Below are 24580 nucleotides of genomic sequence, written 5' to 3' on the forward strand. Positions count from 1 at the left end.
GTTCATGACTTATCTGAGCCGGAGTAATTGATCTTATGCCATATGATACTGGTAATGATTTCAAGCACATCCATTTACATATAACATAGCTATAGACAGAGTGAAAGTACCTGAAATCCGTAGTTAGCAGGGTATATAATGTATAACGTATCGGCGCGAATGTGGCACTTGTGTCATGATGCGAGAAATGAGATGGAACAACTAATATTAGTCCGAATGAAATTCGTTTCATTATAACAAAGACAGGCAAACTAAAAGAGCATCAAAACATAAACCTGATATCCTAAGTGAAAAGTGCATAATTCATGAAATGCTGTGCTAGAGCTACGAATCTTATATCAACTGATGCGGGTTATGATGCGGAGCAACTGTTTACACTCTGAGTCAAATAGATTTACAAAAATGGAATGTAAGAGTCAAAACTTTAACCGGAGATTCTAAACAAAAAAAACCCACAGCTATCCATGTATTGTATATATGTGTAAGTTGAAAAGAATCAGACAGCAAAGCCCTTACAATGAGCGCATGTCCACTTCAAGATATACACCGAAATTCATTTGAACTGGAAGGAAACTATAGGAGTTGACTGAAAAGGTTCAAATGAAAGTGTAATATTTCAAGTCCAAAAGGGGGGCATAAGTCAGGAATCGGAATCAATAGGGCCACGGTAGTCCTAGATTCTAAGTTGTCTATATAGCCAAATAGAGAATACAGGCCCAGCCTCTATGTGGCCAACAGAGCGATCTGAAGTTATTTGGTAGGAAATACTACTTTGAGATTATTTTAAAAGTGGGAAGCGGTTTGAGTTTCAAACTTTTCCGTGGCACCATTATGTGACCATATACGGGAAACATACTGCACCCCTGTTGGCCATGTTTTTGGGATCTGTTTTAAAGAATGATTTGAAGGAATATGCTAGAGGATCAAACAAGAAACTATGATTTAAAATCATTTTGAAATCGACCGAGCGGCTTCAGAGGAGTGTATTTTCAAACCTTCTCATATAACTATAAGGGCAAAACTAGTCCCACCCACTGGTGGCCAAAAACATTGTTTTTTAACAAAACAGAATGCTTTGAAGAAATTCGAGAGTCACTCAAAAACATCTGAAAGATATGGCATGACCTATGAGATAGCGACAAGTTCCCTGTAGCAATAGTCTTCTATTACTGAGGGCATTATTTCTGAAAAATAATTACTAAGATTTGTCAATGCCTGTCAAAATTATGGCCTATCGAGACATTGCACCCCAATGTGACATTGGCCTTAGAGACATGGTCCTGGGATTTGTACTTGATGGCAAATATATATGACAATAAAAACGGATTGTTCCATGCATGTCAAAGTTAGAGCTCGTACAAGCTTTAAAAAGACCTCTGACCCTTGTGAGACTTGATCTTGAGATAGGGATCTCTGGTTTGCGTGCGACACTTAGGCATTTATGCCAAACTAAAACAAGAGCCCTTTAAATAACTTTTTAAGTTGGAACTCCGAACACAAATATGGGAGACTTTACATTTCATTGACATGAGATCAGTTTATGATCTTGACCTTTGGTTTACCGACCTGGGCCTTGCGCTCTGCACATCGTCTCATTGCCACCCACATATACGCCAAGTTTAACGGCGGGGGAAGAACTATAAAAATGATTCAGGTAGAGAAATGGCCTACATTTTTGTATCTCAAAGTATAATAGGGTACTGAAGGATAAACTATACTGCGTCCAGTCAGTTCAACTATGGATAAGGCTACATATTAAAACAGTACTTCAATTTAGCATAATGTGTCAGGGGGACATAAAAATGTAGCAAAGTAAGGTGGGTAGAGTTATAATGTTTGCACGAACCAATTCATCCTGCCATGTTGATCATTAAGTATTTTTAAAACCCGTCCATAAATGACAAAGTGACAGACCAGACATGAAATCAGGATGCATACCCAATAAAGGGAGAGAATTCAAAAAGTAAGAATGATAGATTTATAGTTCTTGTATGCAACACTTGTCATGTCATGCGCTGATCATCTGCACCATTTTTTATCCATCCATGAAAAGATTACAGACCAGACGGACAATTGGTCAAACTAAAATATACAGCTCTCAAGAAGGGAGTGGGGGACTTTTGTGTGTGGGGGGGGGGTGGGGGTGTGTTGGGGGGTGTAGATAATCCAAACAAAGACACTGGTGTTCAACTTGAACAATATTCCTTCAGTTTCAGGACTCCTGGTTAAAGATATATGCGACGTACTTTAGGCCCTGGTTGCATATATTTAACTAAGGCAATGACCATAACTCGAGTGGAATCTGAAACAAAACCAAGTGTACACAACTTCACATACGATAAAACAATCACATGACTGTAGCTCAAATTCATTTTGAGATGTGTGTGACACAAACTTTTCGGCTATTCATGCATACCTTTTGACAGTCAACGTCCCTTAATTATTCTTTTCTTACTATCGCTGGTAGCAAATACATGTAGCGTGAATACAATGCAGCATAAAATCACATTCTGAATGACAGGATAGAGAATATACCTGAAAGTCCTCAATCACAGTGTTAAATGAAGATATAGAGCAGGACCAGTCATTCAAATCCTTAAATATGAATCCAACTCCAATCCACTCCTGGCTTTAGTATATGCCTCTATGACCTATTACACTAACAAAGAGGTCCGTAGTGACTCTAATTCGCTCACCTGAAAATACCTATTTGATCTCGAATATATGTATGACACACTGAATCAAGAATGGAGACAGCTGTGTTTAGTATTTGAAAACAGGCCAAGTGTCAAGAGATCCAACAAGCGGATCATGAGCAGAAGTTGTTTCTATTAATTAGCTCTTGCGGTCCCTAAAGAGATCGAGTGAATTAATTGGCTAAATACGGGAGAGGCTATGTAGCAGTGCCATTATTTTGATATATATTTAATATGTTGTTTTTAATCTGTATAGTGTCTTTAAACATTCACAGCTGACAAATTAGACATGGGTCTTTAATGTATTTGAAATGTGTTCAGCATTTCCATGCTTTTTTCATGCATAGTTATTTTTAGGCTTGTTTACTTGGTTAATCAGCCAATCATATTGTCGAATTGGTTGAAATGTGTGGTCACATGACCAGTAGTTCTGTGCAGAACATATTGATGACAGCTATAGTGACATGTACTTTTGGGAGCTGTTATATATTTAACTGGGTTTTAAGATTTGTTTGGATTGTTTGGATTCAGGTATTTATTTCTTTGGTTTGCAGTTTATTATTGCTTTGCCTAGATTGATTTGTTTAAGTGCTGTTTCTTGAATAGCGGTTTTATTCATCCTGTGCGCGTTCTTCTGTCATTCTTGAATTGGTGCTTGTTTTTGTAATGGCTGATCTACGAACTGCTGCTCCATTCTTTTAACACCTTGCATGAATATTTGGATCTTAACATTACAGCACAGTTAATACAGTTGCTGCATAGAGAACAGTGTGTTTGTGTGAAGTCAGATGTCAGTAGAATGTAGGAAACAAAGGGGTACTTGCAAAGACACTTGGGGTTCGGACCTCCACACACCCCATTCTCCTTCGCCCCTGGTTAAGTTTAGCCAATATATTTTAGCATTTTACCATGTATTGAGCATAGGTGACGATCATAAAACGCATTTTGTAACATTTCAGCGTGTTTTTAAAAAATGTAATTTTACCATCAATGCTCTCAATATTACTAGATATGAAACATCTCACGAACACTAGGGAAACAATAGCCAGTTAAACGTTTAAATGAACCCCTACCAATGAATCACTGGTATCAATCGTCAGATCTGTTACCATTCTGTCAAATGACACCGGTCCCGACAACTGTCGTTTGTATTCCGACGAGAAATCAATAAATAATATAAATCAATCTATCTAAATTCTATGGAACACTTCCTTGCGAATAGATCCCTGCTTTGAACTGCGCATATCGTTGCCGGGTACCAAAATTGATACCGTTTCGACTGCATTATACCGGATTATCGCTTCACCACGTGTTACACGAGGTTTGTTTACAAAGTAGTGATGATCTGGTTTAACATAGACGTAAGAGTAACAATTTTGGTTCCCGGTTTATGACATGCGCTACACAAAGCGAGGGTCCAGCGCAGGCAAGTGTTCCCATTGTTCGTGCAATGTTGCATATCTTGTAGTATTGAGAGCATTGATGGTAAAAATACATTTTTTAAAAACACGCTGAAATGTTACAAAATGCGTTTTATGATCGTCACATATGCTTTATACATGGTGAAATGCTAAAATATATTGGCTAAACTTAACCAGGGGCGGAGGAGAATGGGGTGTGTGGAGGTCCGAGCCCCAAGTGTCTGTGGGTACTTGTGTTACACATAAGGTATGTCATGTTATGTTTTGTGTTTCTTATATACATGTTATACATGTACGTAAATATGAAATATATTTAAGATGTGATAAAGTATGTTTTTGTTAATATGTGATATGTTTAGGTTCTGCCAGATATATTGACCACTAGGCTGTGTAATGTTTTACCATTGAGATCTATGTATTTCATATGTTTTAAAGGATATCTTGTAATGTACTTATTTGTAATATATATGATATTATATATGATTAAGTAATTAACTAATGGGTCTATTACAAGTTTGTTTTAATAGTATGTTAGATGTCATAATTATTGATATCTTTTGTCTGTATGATATCAGCATGATATTCTTTGATATCATTCATTTATTTATGATGCTTACATGTATTTTTCATACCCAACACTCTATTACAGTGTTTTCAAGTGTATTCCATATACAAGAGAATGATGTATTGTTTGTATTATGTATGATGGACAGAAAAGTAATAAACATCTAGTAAACTACCACTGAGTTCAGTCGTGTGGCCCTGCTAGATTGGCGCCCAACAAAAAAAAACCGCCGTGGATGTGGAATGGTACTGTGGAACAAGGACATGTGGTATTGTGGAAGCGTGGTAGATCTTTGTGTTGTGGAAGCATGGTAGTCGTGGATCGTGGTACTGTCGAATCGTTAATCGTGGTACTATGGAATCATGGTGACGCATGTATTGTGGAAGTGTGGTGTACAACAGTCGCTAGGATCGTTTATCTGGAGACATATTTCGCCGTCGGGAGAAGAACATCATTGGTGACGTTTTGTGGAACTCTGTGACAGTTTGATTGTGTGATTAGGACAATTGCCTAGTGGTGCATGTACCAGTAAATGTGTTATAGTGCTGTATCAACTGTTGGTGAGTCTAAATATAAATTTTTCACCTGGGTCACATAATTTTTGTGTTATTTTTACATAGTATAAACAGTTTTACAGTAATAATTAATAGAATAATTACAGTATTTAACAGTGAGGTTGTCCGTTATTAAGTTCCGTTGTCACATTCAGTAAGAAATACTGTTTGTAGAGCTTGTCACAAGTTCACTTTTGTTAAATAGCTTGATACCGGAATTGAACCTGCTAGCATATTTTTGTAACAGATAGATTGATCAGTTACAGTAAGTTTAAAGTGTTAAACAGTTGTGCAGTTATTTAAAAGTAATTTCTAAGTCATTCAAGTAAGGCAGTGACCCAGGGCTGTAATTTTTTCAGTGTGAAAATTGTAAGGTATGTGAGAGAAATCACAATTTTATTAATAACATGGTGGAGGTACTCTGCATGTAAAGTCTCCTTTTTTTAATTAATATCTTTCATAACATTTCCTTCATTTTTATCTATTCTTACTCTTCATTAATTAGCAGTTCAATGAAGACAGCAATTACAGCTCAAATTTTCAGTGTTTTAAGCTCTCAGTGAATTTATTCAGTGGCTCAGTGTTTTGTTTACATTTTGTGCATTGGAATGTGGTTCAGTTGACCTTTCTGACCTTTTATTCATAAAGTTTACTATAGAAAAAGGCTGTAGATTTTGATTGGTTCTGAGGTTCTGACCTCATCTCAGTTTGTGTTTTGATTGGTTCTGAAGTCATGTGACAGGGTTGTCAGATATTCATTTTCAGAAAATAAGTTTGACATTTGTGACCTATATATTGACTAACATTGCAGCTGTATTACACAGTGCATACATGTATTTGTTATTTCAGAGATAGAGAGAAAAGATAGCAAATTTACAGATTTACAGAATTACAGATAACAGATATTTGTATATTCATAAAATGTTTTTAGGAAACAGATAAAGATTAAAGGTACAGATAAAGATTAAAGTACAGAACAGACAGAGGTAAAATAGTTAGAAATAAAACACACATAGTGGATTTTGTCCGTTTATGTACCATAGCTGACTTTTGAAAAATTCATTTGTCAGAAATGGAACTGAAAGTCTGAAATTAATTTCTATTGCTGAAATTTAAATTGATTTCGGAACTTTATAATTTCTCGTACATTTAGATTTTAAGGTTTAGTTTAGTACTTAGAATTTATAGTGAAGTGAATCACGGAACTGAATTGAATTGAAACAGAGAACTGAATTGAATGGAAACGGAGAATTGAATTGAATTGAATCACAGAATTGAATTGAATTGAACAGACAATGTGAAATAAACATATCATAGTGAAAGTGAAATAATTAAACGGCCGTCGCGTTTCTGTCGACTTAGCATATACAGTATTACATGGATTGAATTGAATTGAATATTACAATTATATGTGAAAGCCTACAGGTTTATCAACATTGTACAACTTAGAAAAGTGTGAATTGAAAGTCGTCATTGAACTTTGAAATATTTTGAAAGAAATAGTTTGAAATATAATTCATTGTTTTGAATTATACTTAGACACTGAAGAGTAAATTAGTGAGAAAGCCTAATGCTTATAAGCTAGACATTTTAGGTGAACATTTGAAACTTGAATTTGAATTTAAAAAAGATGCGTCAACACTACTGAATAATTGAAATACTTGCAATTATATGAATGAGAAAGGACCGATAGATTTGAGGTGAGGAATAGGGCAGATATTGATGATAAAGGGATATAATTTGTTGAAATATGAACTTCGTGAATTTTGAAGAAACTTCAACATAGACTTGGATAGAATGAATTTGAATTGAATGAAGTGAAATAAAGTTGTTCAACATTGAAATAACTTAGATGGATACGGAGTAGATTGAAACTTGAATTGAAATTACACAGTATCAGTGAAATATCTCACAGACTTTGAAGCGGAGAGGATTGAACTTTAAAGAGAAAGAAGCTTGAAATATTTCAGAGACTTCTGAAATTAGTGCACATAAAGACTTATTTTAATTAGTGCACATAGACATTAGTGTACATAGACATTTTTGAATTAGTGCACATAGAGACTTTACAGTGAATTAGTGCACAAGGAGACTTTGTTTGAAATAGATAGACTTTGTTTGAAATAGTACACAGATAGACTTCGCTTGAAATAGTGCACAGATAGACTTAGTTTAATTTGTGTGTAGATACTCGTTGAATTTGGTACACGGTTGAATTAATTGAAATATTTTGTACAATATTTCAGTTTTGAATTACTTCATCAGCGGGATTGGATGAAATAGAGAAATAACAAGATAGAAATTTGAAATTGAACTTGAAGTAACTTAATTGAAAGTTGAACTTTAAAGTTTTGAAAGAAGAAAGAGAATTATATTTGAACTTTTTATTTCTGTGAAAAGTCAAATCAGTTGTTACACTTTGAAAAAGTGTTTGAACTTTTTAATTTGGAAAAGTCAAATTTATTACCGGCAAAAACAACAATAGAAACTTTGAAAGTGAATACTTATACATAACTGAACAAAGATAGTGAATAGAATACAAGATGTCGAAGGAAGTGAAGAAAGAAGATGTTACGGAGGAAGACCTGAAATTGCTTGGAGCATTTCAAGATCTAAAAATGGAAGCACCTACTAAGATTGAAAAAGGCGAGGATCTTGAACACTTCATGAAATTCTACATCTCCGAAGTAGATCACAAGCCAGACAAAGATAAGACTAAGAGTACATCTATGCCTAGAATTTCTGTCTTTTATGGAGAACCTGATAAAGGAGAAGTGAATTTTCTCACTTGGCAGTATCACGGTGGCGATACCCTGGGTATGCAGGGGTGCAAAATGGCGGCGGAATTTCTCGATTCGGGTAACATTTTACATTATTACTGTCTTAATACTTAACCAATTTTATCGAAATAAAGACGAGTGCCCGCTCATAAGAATACTACACCCTCGACTATAAAGCTTGGACTCCTGAGTTTCGTAGTTTTTGTGAAAAGAGCAACGGCGCATTCTGACGGAAAAAATGCAACTGCTATGTAGGGGGGCATTTTTATGAAAATGACTAAACCAGCTATCCCCGTGTGTTTCGAAAAACGGCTTGTAGGGCGGAACCGGACTTGACATGTTCCAAAGCTGTTTTAGAACTTTATTAAGTGAAATCGCCAGTTTTCGACAATTTCGGGCGATTGAAAGGAAATGCTATGTGGGGGAGGTGTTTTCATAATGTTATGTGGGGGTGCTTTTGATATGTGGGGTTGACTTAACTGGCTGCTAGAGACACGCAATAATACGAACAAAAAAGCCAGCGAAAAATACTTTTAACTGTTAAAGGCATATTAGATATGTCAAAATATATTGTGATGATGTCCGTCCTTTCATCCTTGCATGTTTCTTCTCATACATCGTTGGCACTAGAGACCTGAAACTTGATCACGATACTGCTATGGCCTTTGGAGAGTGCATTTTCATACGACACCTAGATTTAAAGCTATAGGTATCATAAGGGGCGTGGATCTATTATATAAAATTTTGCTGTAACTTGTTCTAAATTAGTACTTGTAATCAAATAACAACCTTGTTGGCAAGACGTTCAATTACATTCTTTAATATTTGACCTTTACCTTTATTTGACTTTTCACCTTTACTTTTAAAAGTCGGAACATAGTCATTTTGATGTCCATCTGATATTTAACATCTACTATTTAAACGCTAAAAACTGTTAGTTTGCTGTAATGTTTTTATTACTTCACACATTTGACTCGTATTCACAAATACCAATTCTTGTGACAAGATGTTCACTTTGATGTATCTACGTATGACAATGTCCTTCATTTAACTTTGATCTTTGCATTTAAAAATCGGAAATAATTAAATTCCCCATAACCTTTACCAGATTTTATAACCAACTTGGCTGTAATGTAAACTGAACAATCTATGCGAAAAGAAAGCGGCGTATAGATACGCGATGGTATCTTTTGACAAATTCTAGTGATTTATTGTAGTCTTCCTTTAACACGGTGGCGATACCTTAGGTATGCAGGGGTGCTGTAAGGGTCTGTTATATTTTTCTAAGTTACTGTTACACCATTAATGGTTAGAGACCACCAATTGTTTCCTATAGACTTACATTGTAACATTATGGCGTGTACGGCCTTCCATACATCGAAACATGTATATCTAATTACAAGTTTTTCAAGAACTATCTTAGTTCTACCAAAATATCGGACGAAAAACATATGAATAGTGATACTTTATTTAAGTAATTTTCGTGTGAATGAGATGACCCCCTGTTTACATCATTGACATGGCGGGAGAAATTCGTTTGATAAAACTTTTTTTCAATACACAGAAAATGTAGCAAATTTTGTCAAAATATATAATAAAATACTGTAAATGCAGTGAAAAAATATCAATTTTGAAAAAATAATCACTTCCTGGGTTTGTTTACATGACTGACCAATCAGAACGCACAGACGTTACCTTATTCCCAGGTATACACTTACCTCATTCCCAGTAAGTTCCCTGTACTTTTTCGAATTGGTGGTCTCTGACCTAATACATGAACTTTTGATGAATAATTGAGGAAAGACTGACAATGGAACTCTACATGGAAATCCTGGTGACATTGTGAAATCATGTGCCATGAACTGATCTTTACAAAGTATAGATACTCTTACCTAATAAACTTGCCATACTGGTGTGAACTGATTAGAAAGGAACATTTTATATATGAAAACCACAATAACATTGTGAAATACTTACCTTTTTGATGAAAGTTTGTCAGTCTTCTCAGATTTCATTGTTACCAAAAGTTTCACTGGCGGAAATATTTGAAATCCGCCCACTTCAATATTTTCTTATAAGATTTCCATTTATAGTCAAAGTTTCTACCTAGGAACAATTCATGATCTGTATTTATTTGTAATTTATGATTGTTAAACACCAGAAATCCATCAGCTACCGTTGCTATATGCAATTTATTGATCATTTTCTTATTTATTTTTCGTGCTGCATTTCAATATGGCGGCTGCTGAAATGCTGGATTTCAGCCTCGGAAATCCTTCTATCAATTGATTGGTGGATATTGGTGGATTTCTTGATTTTACTGTTTTGATTGGTGGATTTCAGATCCAAATGTTTATAAAAGCCGGTAAGAAATCCTGGCTAGGACTTCGGTCTTGACCTTCAAAAGCGTCACATCAAAAGTGCAACAACCGCCAACTTTCAATTTCACTTAGATAAAATTCAACTAACTCCTGTTTGTAAGTATTTGTAATTCCATTGTATGAAGGAACACTGTTGTCACTATATGAGAATATTAGTATAACTTATAGTAAAAGTATTTTTAAACTTGAAAGAAATCTTCAGTTGTTTCCTCGGAATCCTGACAGATGTTTACAGGTGCAAAATTTAACCTTTTTTTCGTATTTTTTTTTTTTTTTTTTTTTTTTTTTATTTTGATTTTTTTTTCTTTTTTTGATTGTTAAACACCAGTTGGATTTGTTTCATCAGAATGCGCCGTTGCACTTTTCACACAAAATATGAAACCCAGATGACCAAGCCCTACAATCGAGGCTGTAGTTTTCATATGGGCGGACACTCGTCTTTATTTCATTTAAACTGGTTAAGTATAAATAAAGTTAACATGAAAAAAGGTTAAATTTTGCACCCCTGCATACCCAAGGTATCGCCACAGTGTTAAAGAAAGACTACAATAAATCACTAGAATTTGTCAAATGATACCATCGCGTATCTGTTCGCCACTTTTTTTGTCGCATTGATTGTTCAGTTTACATTGCTGTACAGCCAAGTTGGTTATAAAATCTGACAAAGGTTATGGGGAATTTAATTATTTCCGATTTTTAAACGCAAAGATCAAAGTTAAATGAAGGACATTGTCATACTTAAATACATAAAAGTGAACATCTTGTCACAAGAATTGGTATTTGTGAATACGAGTCAATTGTGTGAAGTAATAAAAAACATAACAGCAAACTGTTTTAAATAGCGTTTAAACAGTAGATGTCAAATCGTGATCAAGTTTTAAGTCTCTAGTGCCAACGATGTATGAGAGGAAACATGCAAGGACGAACGAACGGACATCATCACAATATATTTTGACAAATAATATGCCTTTAACAGTTAAAAGTATTTTTCGCTGGCTTTTTTGTCCGTATTATTGCGTGTCTCTAGCAGCCAGTTATGTCACCCCCACATGTCAAAAGCACCCCCACATAACATTATGAAAACACCTCCCCCACATAGCATTTCCTTTTAATCGTCCGGAATTGCCGAAAACTGGCGAGTTCACTTGCTAAAGTTCTACAACAGCTTTGGAACATGTCAAACCCGGTTCTGCCCTACAAGCCATTTTTCGAAACACATGGGGATAGCTGGTTTAGTCATTTTCATTAAAATGCCCCCCTACATAGCAGTTGCATTTTTTCCGTCAGCATGCGCCGTTGCACTTTTCACAAAAACTACGAAACTCAGGAGTCCAATCTTTATAGCCGAGGGTGTAGTATTCTTATGAGCGGGCACTCGTCTTTATTTCGTTAAAATTGGTTAAGTATTAAGACAGTAATAATGAAAAATGTTACCTGAATCGAGAGATTTCGCCGCCATTTTGCACCCCTGCATACCCAGGGTATCGCCACCGTGAGTATGAAGTGAATTGTTTAATGGTTGAAGGCATGTACACAGAACAACAAATATTGAACGGAATACGACGATCAGGCAAAGGAGAAGCTGCCAACATCTTACGACGACTAGGAATCCATGCATCATTGACAGAAATTCAGTGCTACATACTCCATGTTAGAAACTGGAGAATCAATACTTCGAAAATTTTATGCCTGCACTCAAGGACAAAATGAAACAGTTACAATGTATGCAGCTAGAGTTGAAGATATTTTCTCACAGGCAGTCGAGTTAAAAGCTTTGATAGCAACACAAGAAGAAATTTTGAAAAATGTTCTGTATCAAGGATTGAGAAGTAGCCTTAAACAAGCATCTAACTACAAATTTGAGACAGTGAAAGACTATGACAAGTTCAAGATAGAACTTAGAAAAATAGAGTGTAGCATGAATGAAGAGAAAGAGAAAGACAGTAAAGCTAAGTGTAATGTGGAACTAGGGGAAGTCAAAGAGTTACTACAGAAAATGAATGCCAGGATAGAGAAGCTAGAAAAAGAGAAAGAACAACACACAGAACAACAACAACAACATTATGGTTCAGCATATCAGCATAGAGGATTTAGTCGCGGATACAGACAAAGTTATGGTGATAGAGGTAGAGGAACTTTTAACGATAGAGGTAGAGGTCGTGGACAATACCAACCAACTCGTCCAACTGGTGCACAGAATATGCTACCTACATGCTACAATTGCAACAAAAAGGGACACATAGCAAGGAACTGCCCAAACTTCTAAGTGCCTCAATTGCGGGATCGAATAGAGGCACTAAAGAAAACAATACAGAAAATCCTAAATTAGTTGGAACATCAACAGAAGCTAATATTAAGATCAACAACATTGAAACCACAGCTTTGATAGATAGTGGAAGTTGCATTAGCAGTATCAGCAAAACTTTTTATGATAAACACTTGAACAATTTACCAATTAGACCACTTACAGAAATCTTAAGAGTAGAATGTGCCGATGGAAGTGAATTACCGTATTTAGGCTACATTGAAGCGACACTTTCAACATCTGGAATTCCAAAATCTTCAGAACAACAATGTTTATTCCTGATAACTCCAGAAACCAAATACAGTTCAAAAACACCAGTACTTTTAGGCACAAACATTTTGAATGAACTACTTCTACAGTGTAAAAGTACATTTGGAGAAACATTTCTACAAAGAGCAAGTTTACATACACCATGGTATCTTGCATTCAGATGTTTGACATTACAGCAAAGAGAACTTAAACGCAACAGGGACAGAATTGCTATAGTCAGATCAGCCGAACCAAGTATGATAGTTATCGGTCCAAACCAGTCTGTCAACATCAAAGGATACACAGATAAAGAACTTTACTTTCATGACACCTGTGCAATACTTCAAGAAACTGAAGATACTAGCTTACCGAACTTTGTTGACATTACACCGTCAGTTATTCACTACAGTTACAAGAAAAATAATGAACTGCTCGTCAACATATCCAACATTACTACAAATTCTGTTACCATCTCTCCTAAAGAAATACTTTGTGAAATCCAGCCAGTGACCATAGATGAATCTGTATTCGAAAAACTAGAAAATGAACACAAATCCAAAGTCTTCGAAGAAATACATATTGAGTCTGAACTTTCTGAAGATGAAACAAAACAGATACACAACCTATTAGAGAAACATATTGAAATATTTTCAAAAGACGATACAGATATAGGCAAATGTGATAAGATGAAACATCGAATTGATCTGGTTAATGATACTCCTTTCAAACAATGTCATCGTCGTATCCCACCAGCTATGATAGATGAAGTCAGAGCACACCTTGAACAGTTACTAGCTAGTGGCGTCATATCAAAGTCAAAGTCTCCTTGGGCATCAAACATAGTATTAGTACGAAAGAAGAACGGGAAACTTAGAATGTGTACAGACTATAGAATGTTGAATAAACGGACATTAAAAGACGCATATGCATTACCACGTATTGAGGAAGTATTTGACTGTCTAGGTTCGTCCAAATATTTTAGCGTCATTGACATGAAGAGTGGTTATCACCAAGTACCTATTGAAGAAACACACAAAGAACGTACAGCGTTTACGGTTGGAAGCCTTGGTTTTTTTCATTACAACACCATGCCTTTTGGTCTTTGTAACTCGCCAGCAACATATCAGAGGTTAATGGATGAATGCCTGGGTGATTATAACATGAAGATCTGTGTAATTTACCTCGACGACCCGATCATCTTTTCCAACAGTTTTGAACAACATCTAGAAAGACTGGATCTAGTTTTAACAAGACTACAAGAATGTAACCTGAAACTCTCTGCAGACAAGTGCTATTTTCTACAGAAAAAAGTCAAATTTCTTGGACATATTGTCAGTGAATTTGGAGTAGAAACAGATCCCGAAAAAATAGAAAAAGTAAAAAATTGGCCAGTACCGACAAATGCTGATTCACTTCGATCGTTTCTTGCTTTTGCTGGATACTACAGGCGGTATGTTAAAGACTTCTCAAAGATCACTAAACCTCTGAATGAACTTCTTCCTCCAACATCTTCCAAGAAAAACAATAAAACCAAACAGAAAGAATGGAAATGGACACAAACAGAGCAAAAGACATTTGAACACTTGAAAGAAATTTTGACATTACCTCCAATCTTGGCTCACCCGGATTTTACCAAACCGTTTGAGATTCACAGACGCTTGTGGAAAAGGACTTGGAGCTGTTTTTTATCAGAAACATGAAAAAAACAAATAGAGTAATCTCCTATGCAAGCAGAAGTCTGAAAAGAATTACCCAGCTTTCAAACTTGAATTTTTAGCAGTGAAGTGGGCAGTTACAGACAAATTCAGTGACTACTTAACAGGATATCATTTCACTGTATATACTGACAATAATCCGCTGACCCATATATTGAGAAGCGCAAAGTTAGATGCTACCGGTCAAAGATGGTCATCCGCATTAGCTGCTTACGATTTTGACATCATCTACCGTCCAGTTCACAAAAATGTTGATGCAGATGCCATGTCACGTTACCCTCATGAAAAAGCAACAGGTGAACAAGGAGAATATGTGAAGCTAACTAATGAGACAGTTAAAGCCATCTGTAGTTGCATACAAGACAATCCTTACATAGAAACATTACCATCAGCATCTATTAACATCATCGAGGCAACAGATTCACCAGGAAAACCTTTAGCGCAAGTTGAAATGAGAGAAATTAGAAAAAGTCAGAGAGAAGACAAACACATAGGAAAATGGGTCACAGCTACAATTGATAAAAGAATTCCACGTATGAAATATTTCACAAAAGAAGACAATATTATGAAGAAAAGTTTCAACAGTTTCAAAATAATTAGAGGTGTGCTTTACAGAGAAATATCCATCAATGAAGAAAAGATTTTACAGTTAGTTCTTCCTGAAATATATAGAAAGACTGCATTATTGGGTTTACATAATGAAATTGGACACCCCGGCAGAGACAGAACAATGGCTCTTTTGAGAGATAGATTCTTCTGGCCTTGTATGGCTGCAGATTGTGAAAAATGGGTGAAAAAAATTGTGACAGATGCCTTCGTAGAAAATCTGATACCAACATACGTGCTCCGCTTGTAAATGTTGTCAGTACTTACCCTTTAGAACTTGTTTGTATGGACTTTCTTACAGTTGAACCATCTAAAGGAGGCATAGCAAATATTCTAGTTATAACAGACCATTTTACGAAACTAGCTCTTGCAATCCCTACAAAGAATCAAACTGCAGAAACAACAGCAGAAGCCTTCTACGAAAATTTCATTCTGACCAAGGAGGAAATTTCGAGTCTACAATTATCAAAGAACTATGTGAACTCTTTAGAATAGAAAAATCAAGGACGACACCTTACCACCCTAGCGGAAACGGAATTTCCGAAAGATACAACAGAACACTTCTGAATATGTTAGGAACGTTAGATCCCAGTAAGAAGCCAGACTGGAAAAAGCACTTACCATCTCTTGTTTACGCGTACAACTGTACTAAACATGAAAGTACCAAATTTTCCCCTTTTCAACTTATGTTTGGACGAACACCAAAATTACCAATAGATTCTGTTTTTGAAACTGCCAACGAAGAAATTACGAAACAAACGACAACTGAATATGTAGAAGAACTTCAAAAACGACTCGAGACATCAAGAGAAATAGTGAATTGCTTTGCAAACAGATCTCGTGAAAGACAAAAGGAACACTATGACAAGCGTGCAGAGGCTTCAAAGATTAACGTAGGAGACAAAGTCCTTGCTAAAATACTAGCATATGAAGGTCGTAACAAAATTGCAGACAAGTTTGAAGAACAACCGTACATAGTAACAGGTCAACCAAATTCAGATATTCCCGTTTATGAAGTTACATCAAAAAATGGAACAACAAAAGTGCTACATAGAAATAAGCTACTACTCATTGGAATCACAGACAGTGATACCAATAAGAGTAACAAAGAAGAAAAGAATAAGAAAGATGATAGTAGTGTAAAGCCTATTTCTAAGCCTAGGAAAAGACTATCAAAAGAAGCAGCTGCTGAAAGAGATAAAGTGATTGAGATAACAGAAAAAGAGGGTACTGGTAGAACAGAAACAGACAGTGAGTCTGAAGATTCAGATATTGAGTTTGTGTCACCCACAAATCATGGTAGGGACGCCTACATGTCTGAAAAGAAAGATGAAGATGTAGAAACATTAGAAATAGAAGAAAGTGCAGCAGATGAAACAAACACTGTTGTAGGAGAAACAGAGGTTCTTATTGACGATTTAGAAATAGAGGATGCTAGTGGTCAGACAGACAACATAGCAACAGATGTAATTTCGACAGAAGATGAAGAAACAGAAAGAAAACGATTAGATAAAGCAGAAGGAGGGACAGACATAGTAGTACATAAGCCAGAAGACGGGAATACTGACACTAAACAAACAAAGAAACAAAAACAGAAACAGAAAATTGACTTAAAGAAACCACCAAAGCCACCTCCAAGAAGACCTCAAAGAACACTTAAAAAGCCTGAATGGATGAAAGACTATCACATGAATCAGATCACTTGTAGAACTCTTGATAATAGAACAGATGCTTTAAACCAACTACTCGAATCAGGGATTTTAAATACTGTCAGTACGGATATAGCAAACAGATTATGGGAAGCAGTGATGAAATAAGTGTGAAAAGAAATTGAACGGATATGAATTAACTATTTTAGTGATTAAACAATGACATTGAATGTTTTAATCAAAGTCTCGGATTGAATTTTAAAGTTATAGTTGAAGTTAATTGTGACAAATAGATATACACTTTGAGATAATTAAGTTGTTAAGCTAGTCTAAATATATAGATGTAGATACTTAACATTTAGTAAATAATTAGTTTTATTTCAGGTCACAAAGCTGAAGCTTGTGGATGATTACAGGAATTGTGAGGACACAATTTCTCGAGCAGGGGAGGAAAGAGGATTTTTTTTTTTTTTGTATTTTGTGTACTATATAATATACACAAATTTGTTTATATATTGAATAATGTCAGCATTTATTTCTTGCAGATGAACAATGCACAGTGGTATTGTTTATATATATATATATGATAGTTAAGATACTTTGAGTATATTTTTGCTTTGTGTATTATTAGTACTTAGAGTATTGGTAAATTTAAGATATATTAGTTTTTAGTTTAAAATTAAAAAATGTTCAGATTGAATGATGGGACATCATTTTCCGGAGATGGGGAGAATGTAGCAGTGCCATTATTTTGATATATATTTAATATGTTGTTTTAATCTGTATAGTGTCTTTAAACATTTACAGCTGATAAATTAGACATGGGTCTTTAATGTAATTGAAATGTGTTCAGCATTTCCATGCTTTTTTCATGCATAGTTATTTTTAGGCTTGTTTACTTGGTTAATCAGCCAATCATATTGTCGAATTGGTTGAAATGTGTGGTCACATGACTAGTAGTTCTGTGCAGAACATATTGATGACAGCTATAGTGACATGTACTTTTGGGAGCTGTTATATATTTAACTGGGTTTTAAGATTTGTTTGGATTGTTTGGATTCAGGTATTTATTTCTTTGGTTTGCAGTTTATTATTGCTTTGCCTAGATTGATTTGTTTAAGTGGTGTTTCTTGAATAGCGGTTTTATTCATCCTGTGCGCGTTCTTCTGTCATTCTTGAATTGGCGCTTGTTTTTGTAATGGCTGATCTACGAACTGCTGCTCCATTCTTTTAACACCTTGCATGAATATTTGTATCTTAACATTACAGCACAGTTAATACAGTTGCTGCACAGAGAACAGTGTGTTTGTGTGAAGTCAGATGTCAGTAGAATGTAGGAAACAAAGGGGTACTTGTGTTACACATAAGGTATGTCATGTTATGTTTTGTGTTTCTTATATACATGTTATACATGTACGTAAATATGAAATATATTTAAGATGTGATAAAGTATGTTTTTGTTAATATGTGATATGTTTAGGTTCTGCCAGATATATTGATCACTAGGCTGTGTAATGTTTTACCATTGAGATCTATGTATTTCATATGTTTTAAAGGATATCTTGTAATGTACTTATTTGTAATATACATGATATTATATATGATTAAGTAATTAATTAATGGGTCTATTACAAGTTCGTTTTAATAGTATGTTAGATGTCATAATTATTGATATCTTTTGTCTGTATGATATCAGCATGATATCCTTTGATACCATTCATTTATTTATGATGCTTACATGTATTTTTCAGACCCAACACTCTATTACAGTGTTTTCAAGTGTATTCTATATACAAGAGAATGATGTATTGTTTGTATTATGTATGATGGACAGAAAAGTAATAAACATCTAGTAAACTACCACTGAGTTCAGTCGTGTGGCCCTGCTAAATACGGGAGAGGCTATATTATGATGCTAAAGGGCAAGTTTGATAAAGATCTATCGCGTTTGTTTAAAGGTTTTCCTATTTTAAGCACTAGCAGCCCTTTAAAGACTCAGAGCGCCAGGGTCAAAGCGCCTTCATTAGAACAAATGTAAGAGAGCACATTACAATGATGTTATAGGTGAAGATCCATCCAGAAGTTCATGAGAATAGTTTAAAGGATTATTTATTTCTACCTGCAGGAGCCAACTAAAATGGTCCAAGCGCCCTCATTCGGAGAAAATTTGGAGAGAACCTTATAATCACGCCACAGACAAAGTTCAATGAAGATCTATCAAGCGGTTCATGAGAAGAAGTCGTTAAAATGCATTTCTATATAAAGCTTTAAATGGCCAAGTGCACACATTTGTACAAACTTCGGCAAGGATCTAACAAAGATGCTACACACAATGATAAATGAAGATCCGCCAAGCAGTTCCGAAGAAACAAATCAATAGGTTTTGTTCTAGTGACCCATACAAGGAGTTTAAGAGTTCCCTTTGAACAAAATTGGGAGAAGACTTTACATAAATCCTACAGATCAAGTTTAACTGAAGAGCGGATCATAAAAACATACTGTTTAGAAGGATTTTAATCTACTTTCTGCTTTAGCAGTCCCTAATAGAGGTAAAGTGTCCCCATTTGAATAAATTTGGAAAGGATCTTACAATAATGCTATTTATCAAGTTTGATGAAGATTCATCTAGCAGTTCATAACAAGATGTCTTATACAGGTTTTTTTCTATAACTAGCTTTAGCGACCCCTAAAAGAGGCAAAGTGCCCCAATTTGAATATAACTGGGAGAGGTCCTTGTAATGATATTAGAGGCAAAATTGATAAAGATCCAAGCAGTTTTTGAGAAGTCGTCTAAAGATGTCATTTTTCTATTTTAGCTCTAGCAGCAACTAACAGGGTCAACCGCCTGGATTTTTGTCACAGAAGACAGCGCGCTCGACTATTTTAATGCTGGATAGTGAAACTGGGCACATCTGAGGAAACTGGACTTGTCACTGGAGTGTTTAATGACTCCAATGGTGGATAAAGATATTACACAATAGCTTGGATCTGTGTCAAAAATATTAAGTAATAAGAGAGGTAATGATAAAGTGTATCAAAACACTATATAAGAATAATTCTAAGAAAACAAGGGAACATCATCCATAAGATATTGATGCAAGAGGTATGCACCTTGTGTCATCTGATGTGGGTGATGATATGGAACAACTTCTTTAAGCGAAATCAAATGCATTTCGTAATCGTAATAACTGAGATATAGTGAAAATGCATCAAAATTAACCTTCAATTCGAAGTAAAAGGGGGTATAATTCATGATAAATTGGTGCCAGAGTTATGCACTTTGTGTCATATGATGTGGGTGATAAGGTGGAACAACTATTTTAAGTTTGAATCAAATCCATTTAGTGTATCAAAACTTTAACCTAGAATTCTAAGTAAAAAGGGGGATAATTCATAAAATATTGGTGCAAGAGTTATGGCCCTTGTGTCATATGATGTGAGTGATGATGTTGAACCACTGTTACAAGTCTTAATCAAATCCATTTAGAAATAACTGAGATATAGTGAAAGTGCATCAAAACTTTAACCTGAAATTCTAAGTAAAAGGGAGGATAATTCATTTCATTAAATATTGGTATCAGCGTTATGGGCCTTGTGTCATATGATGTGGGAGATGATGTGGAACAACTACTTTTAGTATGAATTAAATCCATCTAGGAATAACTGAGATAGAGTGAAACTGCATCAAAACTTTAACCTGAAATTTTAAGTAAAAAGGGATGATAATTCATGAAATATTGGTGTGAAAGTTGTGCCATATGATGTGGGTGATGATGAGGAATAACTTTTTTAAGTTTAAAGCAAATCCATCAAGAAATTACAGAGATAAGGAGAGAAAAAATGAGAAAGTGTAAAAAAACCAAGGTGGGGACGCGGAAAGACGCCGACGCCGACGCCAACGCCAGGGTGAGTAGGATAGCTCTCCACATACTTCGTATAGTCGAGTTAAAAATTTGGGACAGGACATTACAATGATGCTACAGACTAAGTTTGATGAAAATTCATTATGAGGTTCATGGGAAGAAATTGTTTAAAGGATTTTTGTTGTTGTTTTTGAGGGTTTTTTTTTTTTTTTTTTTTTTGGTACAGACCAATTTTGATGAAAATTCATAAAGCCGATCATGAGGAGAAGTGGGTTTAACAGTTTTTCTATTTCTAAATCTAGCAAAGTAACTTCGTTTGAAATAGTTTGAGGACTTTACAAAATCTGATCTATCAAGCGATTATTGAGAAGTCATCTAAATTTTCTATTTCTAGCTCTAGCAGCATCTAAAAGGGGCCAAGCACCAAGATGTGAACAAAATTTAGACAGGACCTTATAATGACGCTTCAGACTTTTTTGATGAAAATCCGTCAAGCGGTTATTGCAAAGATGTCGTCTAAAGGTTTTTTTATTATTAGCTCTAGCAGCCCCTAGAAGGGGCCATGCGCCTATATTTGAACAAAATTGAGCAAGTCCTTATAATGATGCTGAGACAAAGTTTGATAAAGATCCGCTAAGCAGTTCATGACAAATGTCGTTTAAACTTTTCAATTTTTCCACTAGCTGCCTCTAGAAGGGGCCAAGTGCCCAACTTTGGAAAAAGACATTACATTGATGCTGCAGACAAAGTTTGATGTGGATCCATCATGTGGTTCATGACAAGAAGTTGTTTAAAGGTTTTTCTTTTTCTCTCTACAGACCAAGTTTGATGAATATCCATTAAGCCGGTCTTGAGAAGAAGTGGATCTTAAGGGTTTTTTTTCTATTTAGCAAAATAAGTTCCTTTGGAATAGTTTTGGAGAGGACTTTACAATGATGCTATAAACAAATTGATTAGATCCATCGAGCGATTATTGAGAAGTCGTCTAAAGATTCTTTTTCTATTTTAGCTCTAGTAGCTTCTGAAAGGCGCTAAGCGCCAAGAATTGAAAATAATTGAGGAAGGACCATCAATGATGCTATAGACAAATTTGATGAAGATCCATCAAGCGGTTATTTAGAAGACATCGTCGTTTTTTTCTATTTTTAGCTCGAGCAGCAGCCCCTAATAGGACCAAGCGCGCGGATGTGAATAAAATGGAGAAAGAACTTTATAATGCTGCTGCAGACAGTTTGATGAAGATCCACTGAGCAGTTCGTGAAAAAAAGTCGTTTATGTTACAATGTTTGCTCTAGCAGCCCTTAAGGGATCAAGCGTCTCCCATCTGGACAATAATGCTACAGACAAAATGTGATAAAGATCTATCAAATTCTAGCGGCCCCTAAAAAGGGTCAAGTGCCTTCACTTCAAAATAAAATGAGGGAGGACCTTATAATGATGTTACAGACCTAGTTTTATGAAAATCCAGCAAGCAGTTCACGAGAAGTCGTTTAAAGGTATCTCAATTCTTGCTATTGTGGCCCCTAAAAGAGACAAAATGCTCCCCCACCCCCGCACCCCATTTGAACAAAATTTTGAGAGGACCTTACAATGATGCTGCAGAACAAGTTTGATGAAGATCTATCATGCAGTTCTTTAGAACAAGACATTTAAATGTATTTCTAATTATAACTCTAGCGGCCTGTAAAAGGAACCGAGTGGCCTATTTAAACAAACCTGAAAGAGGACATAGCAATGATGCAGCACAGCAAGTTTGATGAAGGTCCATCAAGCGGTTCATGAGAAGAAGCTGTTTAAATGTTTTTTTTTTTACTCCAAGCTCTTAAGGCCCCTTTTGAGAGACGACCTTGCCAGGATGCTTCAAAACAAGTTTGGTGTAATGCTGACCAGATGTTTCAGAGATGAACATGTAAATTGTGGACGGCAGACGCTGGACCATCTACGTATACAGTAGCCTGAGGTCACCTTTCGGTCAAAAGGTTTATTTAATTGCCAGATTATAGACATCATAGAAATTCATGTCAGGGAAAAGGCTTTGTTTCTTGAGGCCTATTCAAACTAACCTTTGAGTAGTCTAAACGTTCTAATTTTAGCTCTAATGACCGAGAACCACATGAGTGATGTCCATACAAGGATACTATAGACCAAGTTTGGTGATGATCCCGGCACATTGCTGATAGGAAGAGATCGTTTAACTGTATATTTGTTTTAAGGCACCCAAAAGGGGGCAAGTGGAATCATTTGAACTAATTTGAGAAAGGACAATATAAGAATGTTACCGACCAAATTTGATGAAGGTACGTAAGTGATTCACGAAAAAAATTGTATAAAGATTTTTTTATCTTTAACTCAGGTTGCCCTCAAAAAGTGTCAAGTAGAATCATTTGAACAAAACTAAGAGGACTATACAATGACCTATACAAGACCTTACCACGATGCTACAGACCAAGTTTGGTGTAATTCTGACCTGTAGTTTCAGAGTAGATGCTTAAGATATAGTGTTTAAATGGACAACAAACCATCAACTATACTTAAAAATCTTCTCTTTGCATGTCAAATTGGTGTCAAGACAAAATCGGACTGACACATACACAGCCATTTTGACAACTATTTTGAGCTAACTGACCTTCAAGATAGTTCCATGCATGTCAGTTACTACCTGGGCAAGCTCTAAAATGGCCTTTGACCCTAACCTTCAAGATATGAGCCCGAGGTTCGCATTCAGCACTCAGTCACATTGTGCAAAAAATGAGATTATTTCATGCATGTCATATGGCCTCGGCAAGCTCTAGAATGACCTTTGATTGCTGTGACCTTGACCTCTGAGATAAGGCACTGGAGTGTAAGCAATACACCGTCTGACCGAGGTAAACTTATGAAAAACTAGAATTGCATCCATTGGACACGGACGTCCCCACATAAAATCAGAAAAAAAGATATTTTAAGGTTTAGTATTTTACTATATCAAAAAGCGTTCCGATCACAAGTGTAAAAATTTAGAACATAGCATTTCTAACCAAATTGATACATACATGTAAATATTTCTATTTCAACAAGAGCACCGCCTTGCGGGTGCTGACGCTCATCTGATTTTTTTTTGTGTAATAGAAATATTGTCCTATCCATGATTTTCTAAGTCTAAAAAGGGCCATCATTCTTGCAAAAAGCAGGATAGAGTTATGTTTCTTGATGTTCAGTGTCCACTTATGATGGTGAAAAACTGTTGCAAGTTTTAAAGCAATAGCTTTGATAGTTTATGAGAAAAGTTGACTTAAACATAATACTCAACCAAGAAAATGATTTTCTAAGTCCAAAAGGGGCAATAATCATTGCAAAAAGCAGGATGGAGTTATGTTGCTTGCTGTACAGGGTCAGCTTATGATGGTCAACAGGTGTTGCAAGTTTCATAGCAATAGCTTTGATAGTTTAAGAGAAAAAGTTGACCTAAACATAAAACTTAACCAAGAAATCTGATATTTTCTAAGTCCAAAAGGAGCCATAAATCTTGCAAAAAGCAGGATGGAGTTATGTTTCTTGATGTACAGTATCTGTTATGTTTCTTGCTGTACAGGGTCAACTTATGATGGTGAACAAGTGTTGCAAGTTTTAAAAAGGATAAAAGCTGACCTAAACATAAAACTTAACCAAGAAAACTGATTTTCTAAGTCCAAAAGGGGCAATAAATCTTGCAAAAAGCAAGATGGAGTTATGTTTCTTGATGTACAGTATCTGCTTATGATGGTGAACAAGTATTCCAAGTTTCAAAGCAATAGCTTTGATAGTTTAGGAGAAAAGT

The 24580-nt window shown here is 35.5% G+C and overlaps 1 protein-coding gene across 6 annotated transcripts; it reads left to right on the forward strand.

Annotated features, from left to right (window-relative positions):
• Nucleotides 1–2836: 2836 nt before the first annotated feature.
• LOC123531855 (uncharacterized protein DDB_G0284459-like) lies at nt 2837–18781 on the forward strand. 6 transcript variants are annotated; one of them, XR_006682494.2, is made up of 5 exons: nt 2837–3227; nt 3434–3512; nt 4767–5242; nt 18191–18289; nt 18673–18781. XR_006682494.2 is itself a non-coding variant. In XM_045313138.2 (3 exons), the coding sequence occupies exon 1, from the start codon at nt 15842–15844 to the stop codon at nt 17087–17089; it is 1248 nt and encodes a 415-aa protein (XP_045169073.2). In that variant the 5' UTR covers nt 15825–15841; the 3' UTR covers nt 17090–17984; nt 18191–18289; nt 18673–18781. The 6 variants fall into 6 exon arrangements, 2 of the variants coding, with proteins under 2 accessions (XP_045169073.2, XP_045169074.2); XR_008365996.1 differs by lacking the exons at nt 2837–3227; nt 3434–3512 and adding exons at nt 4077–4364; nt 6168–6222; XR_008365995.1 differs by lacking the exons at nt 2837–3227; nt 3434–3512 and adding an exon at nt 4097–4364 and having other exon boundaries at nt 18191–18269.
• The last annotated feature ends 5799 nt before the right edge of the window (nt 18782–24580 follow it).

Source organism: Mercenaria mercenaria, chromosome 11 (assembly GCF_021730395.1).
Source record: "Mercenaria mercenaria strain notata chromosome 11, MADL_Memer_1, whole genome shotgun sequence".
Taxonomy (NCBI): Eukaryota; Metazoa; Mollusca; class Bivalvia; order Venerida; family Veneridae; genus Mercenaria; species Mercenaria mercenaria.

Coding starts and splice junctions, on each gene's coding strand:
- LOC123531855 (XM_045313138.2), top strand. CDS start 15,842: ATGTTAGGAACGTTAGATCCCAGTAAGAAGCCAGACTGGAAAAAGCAC.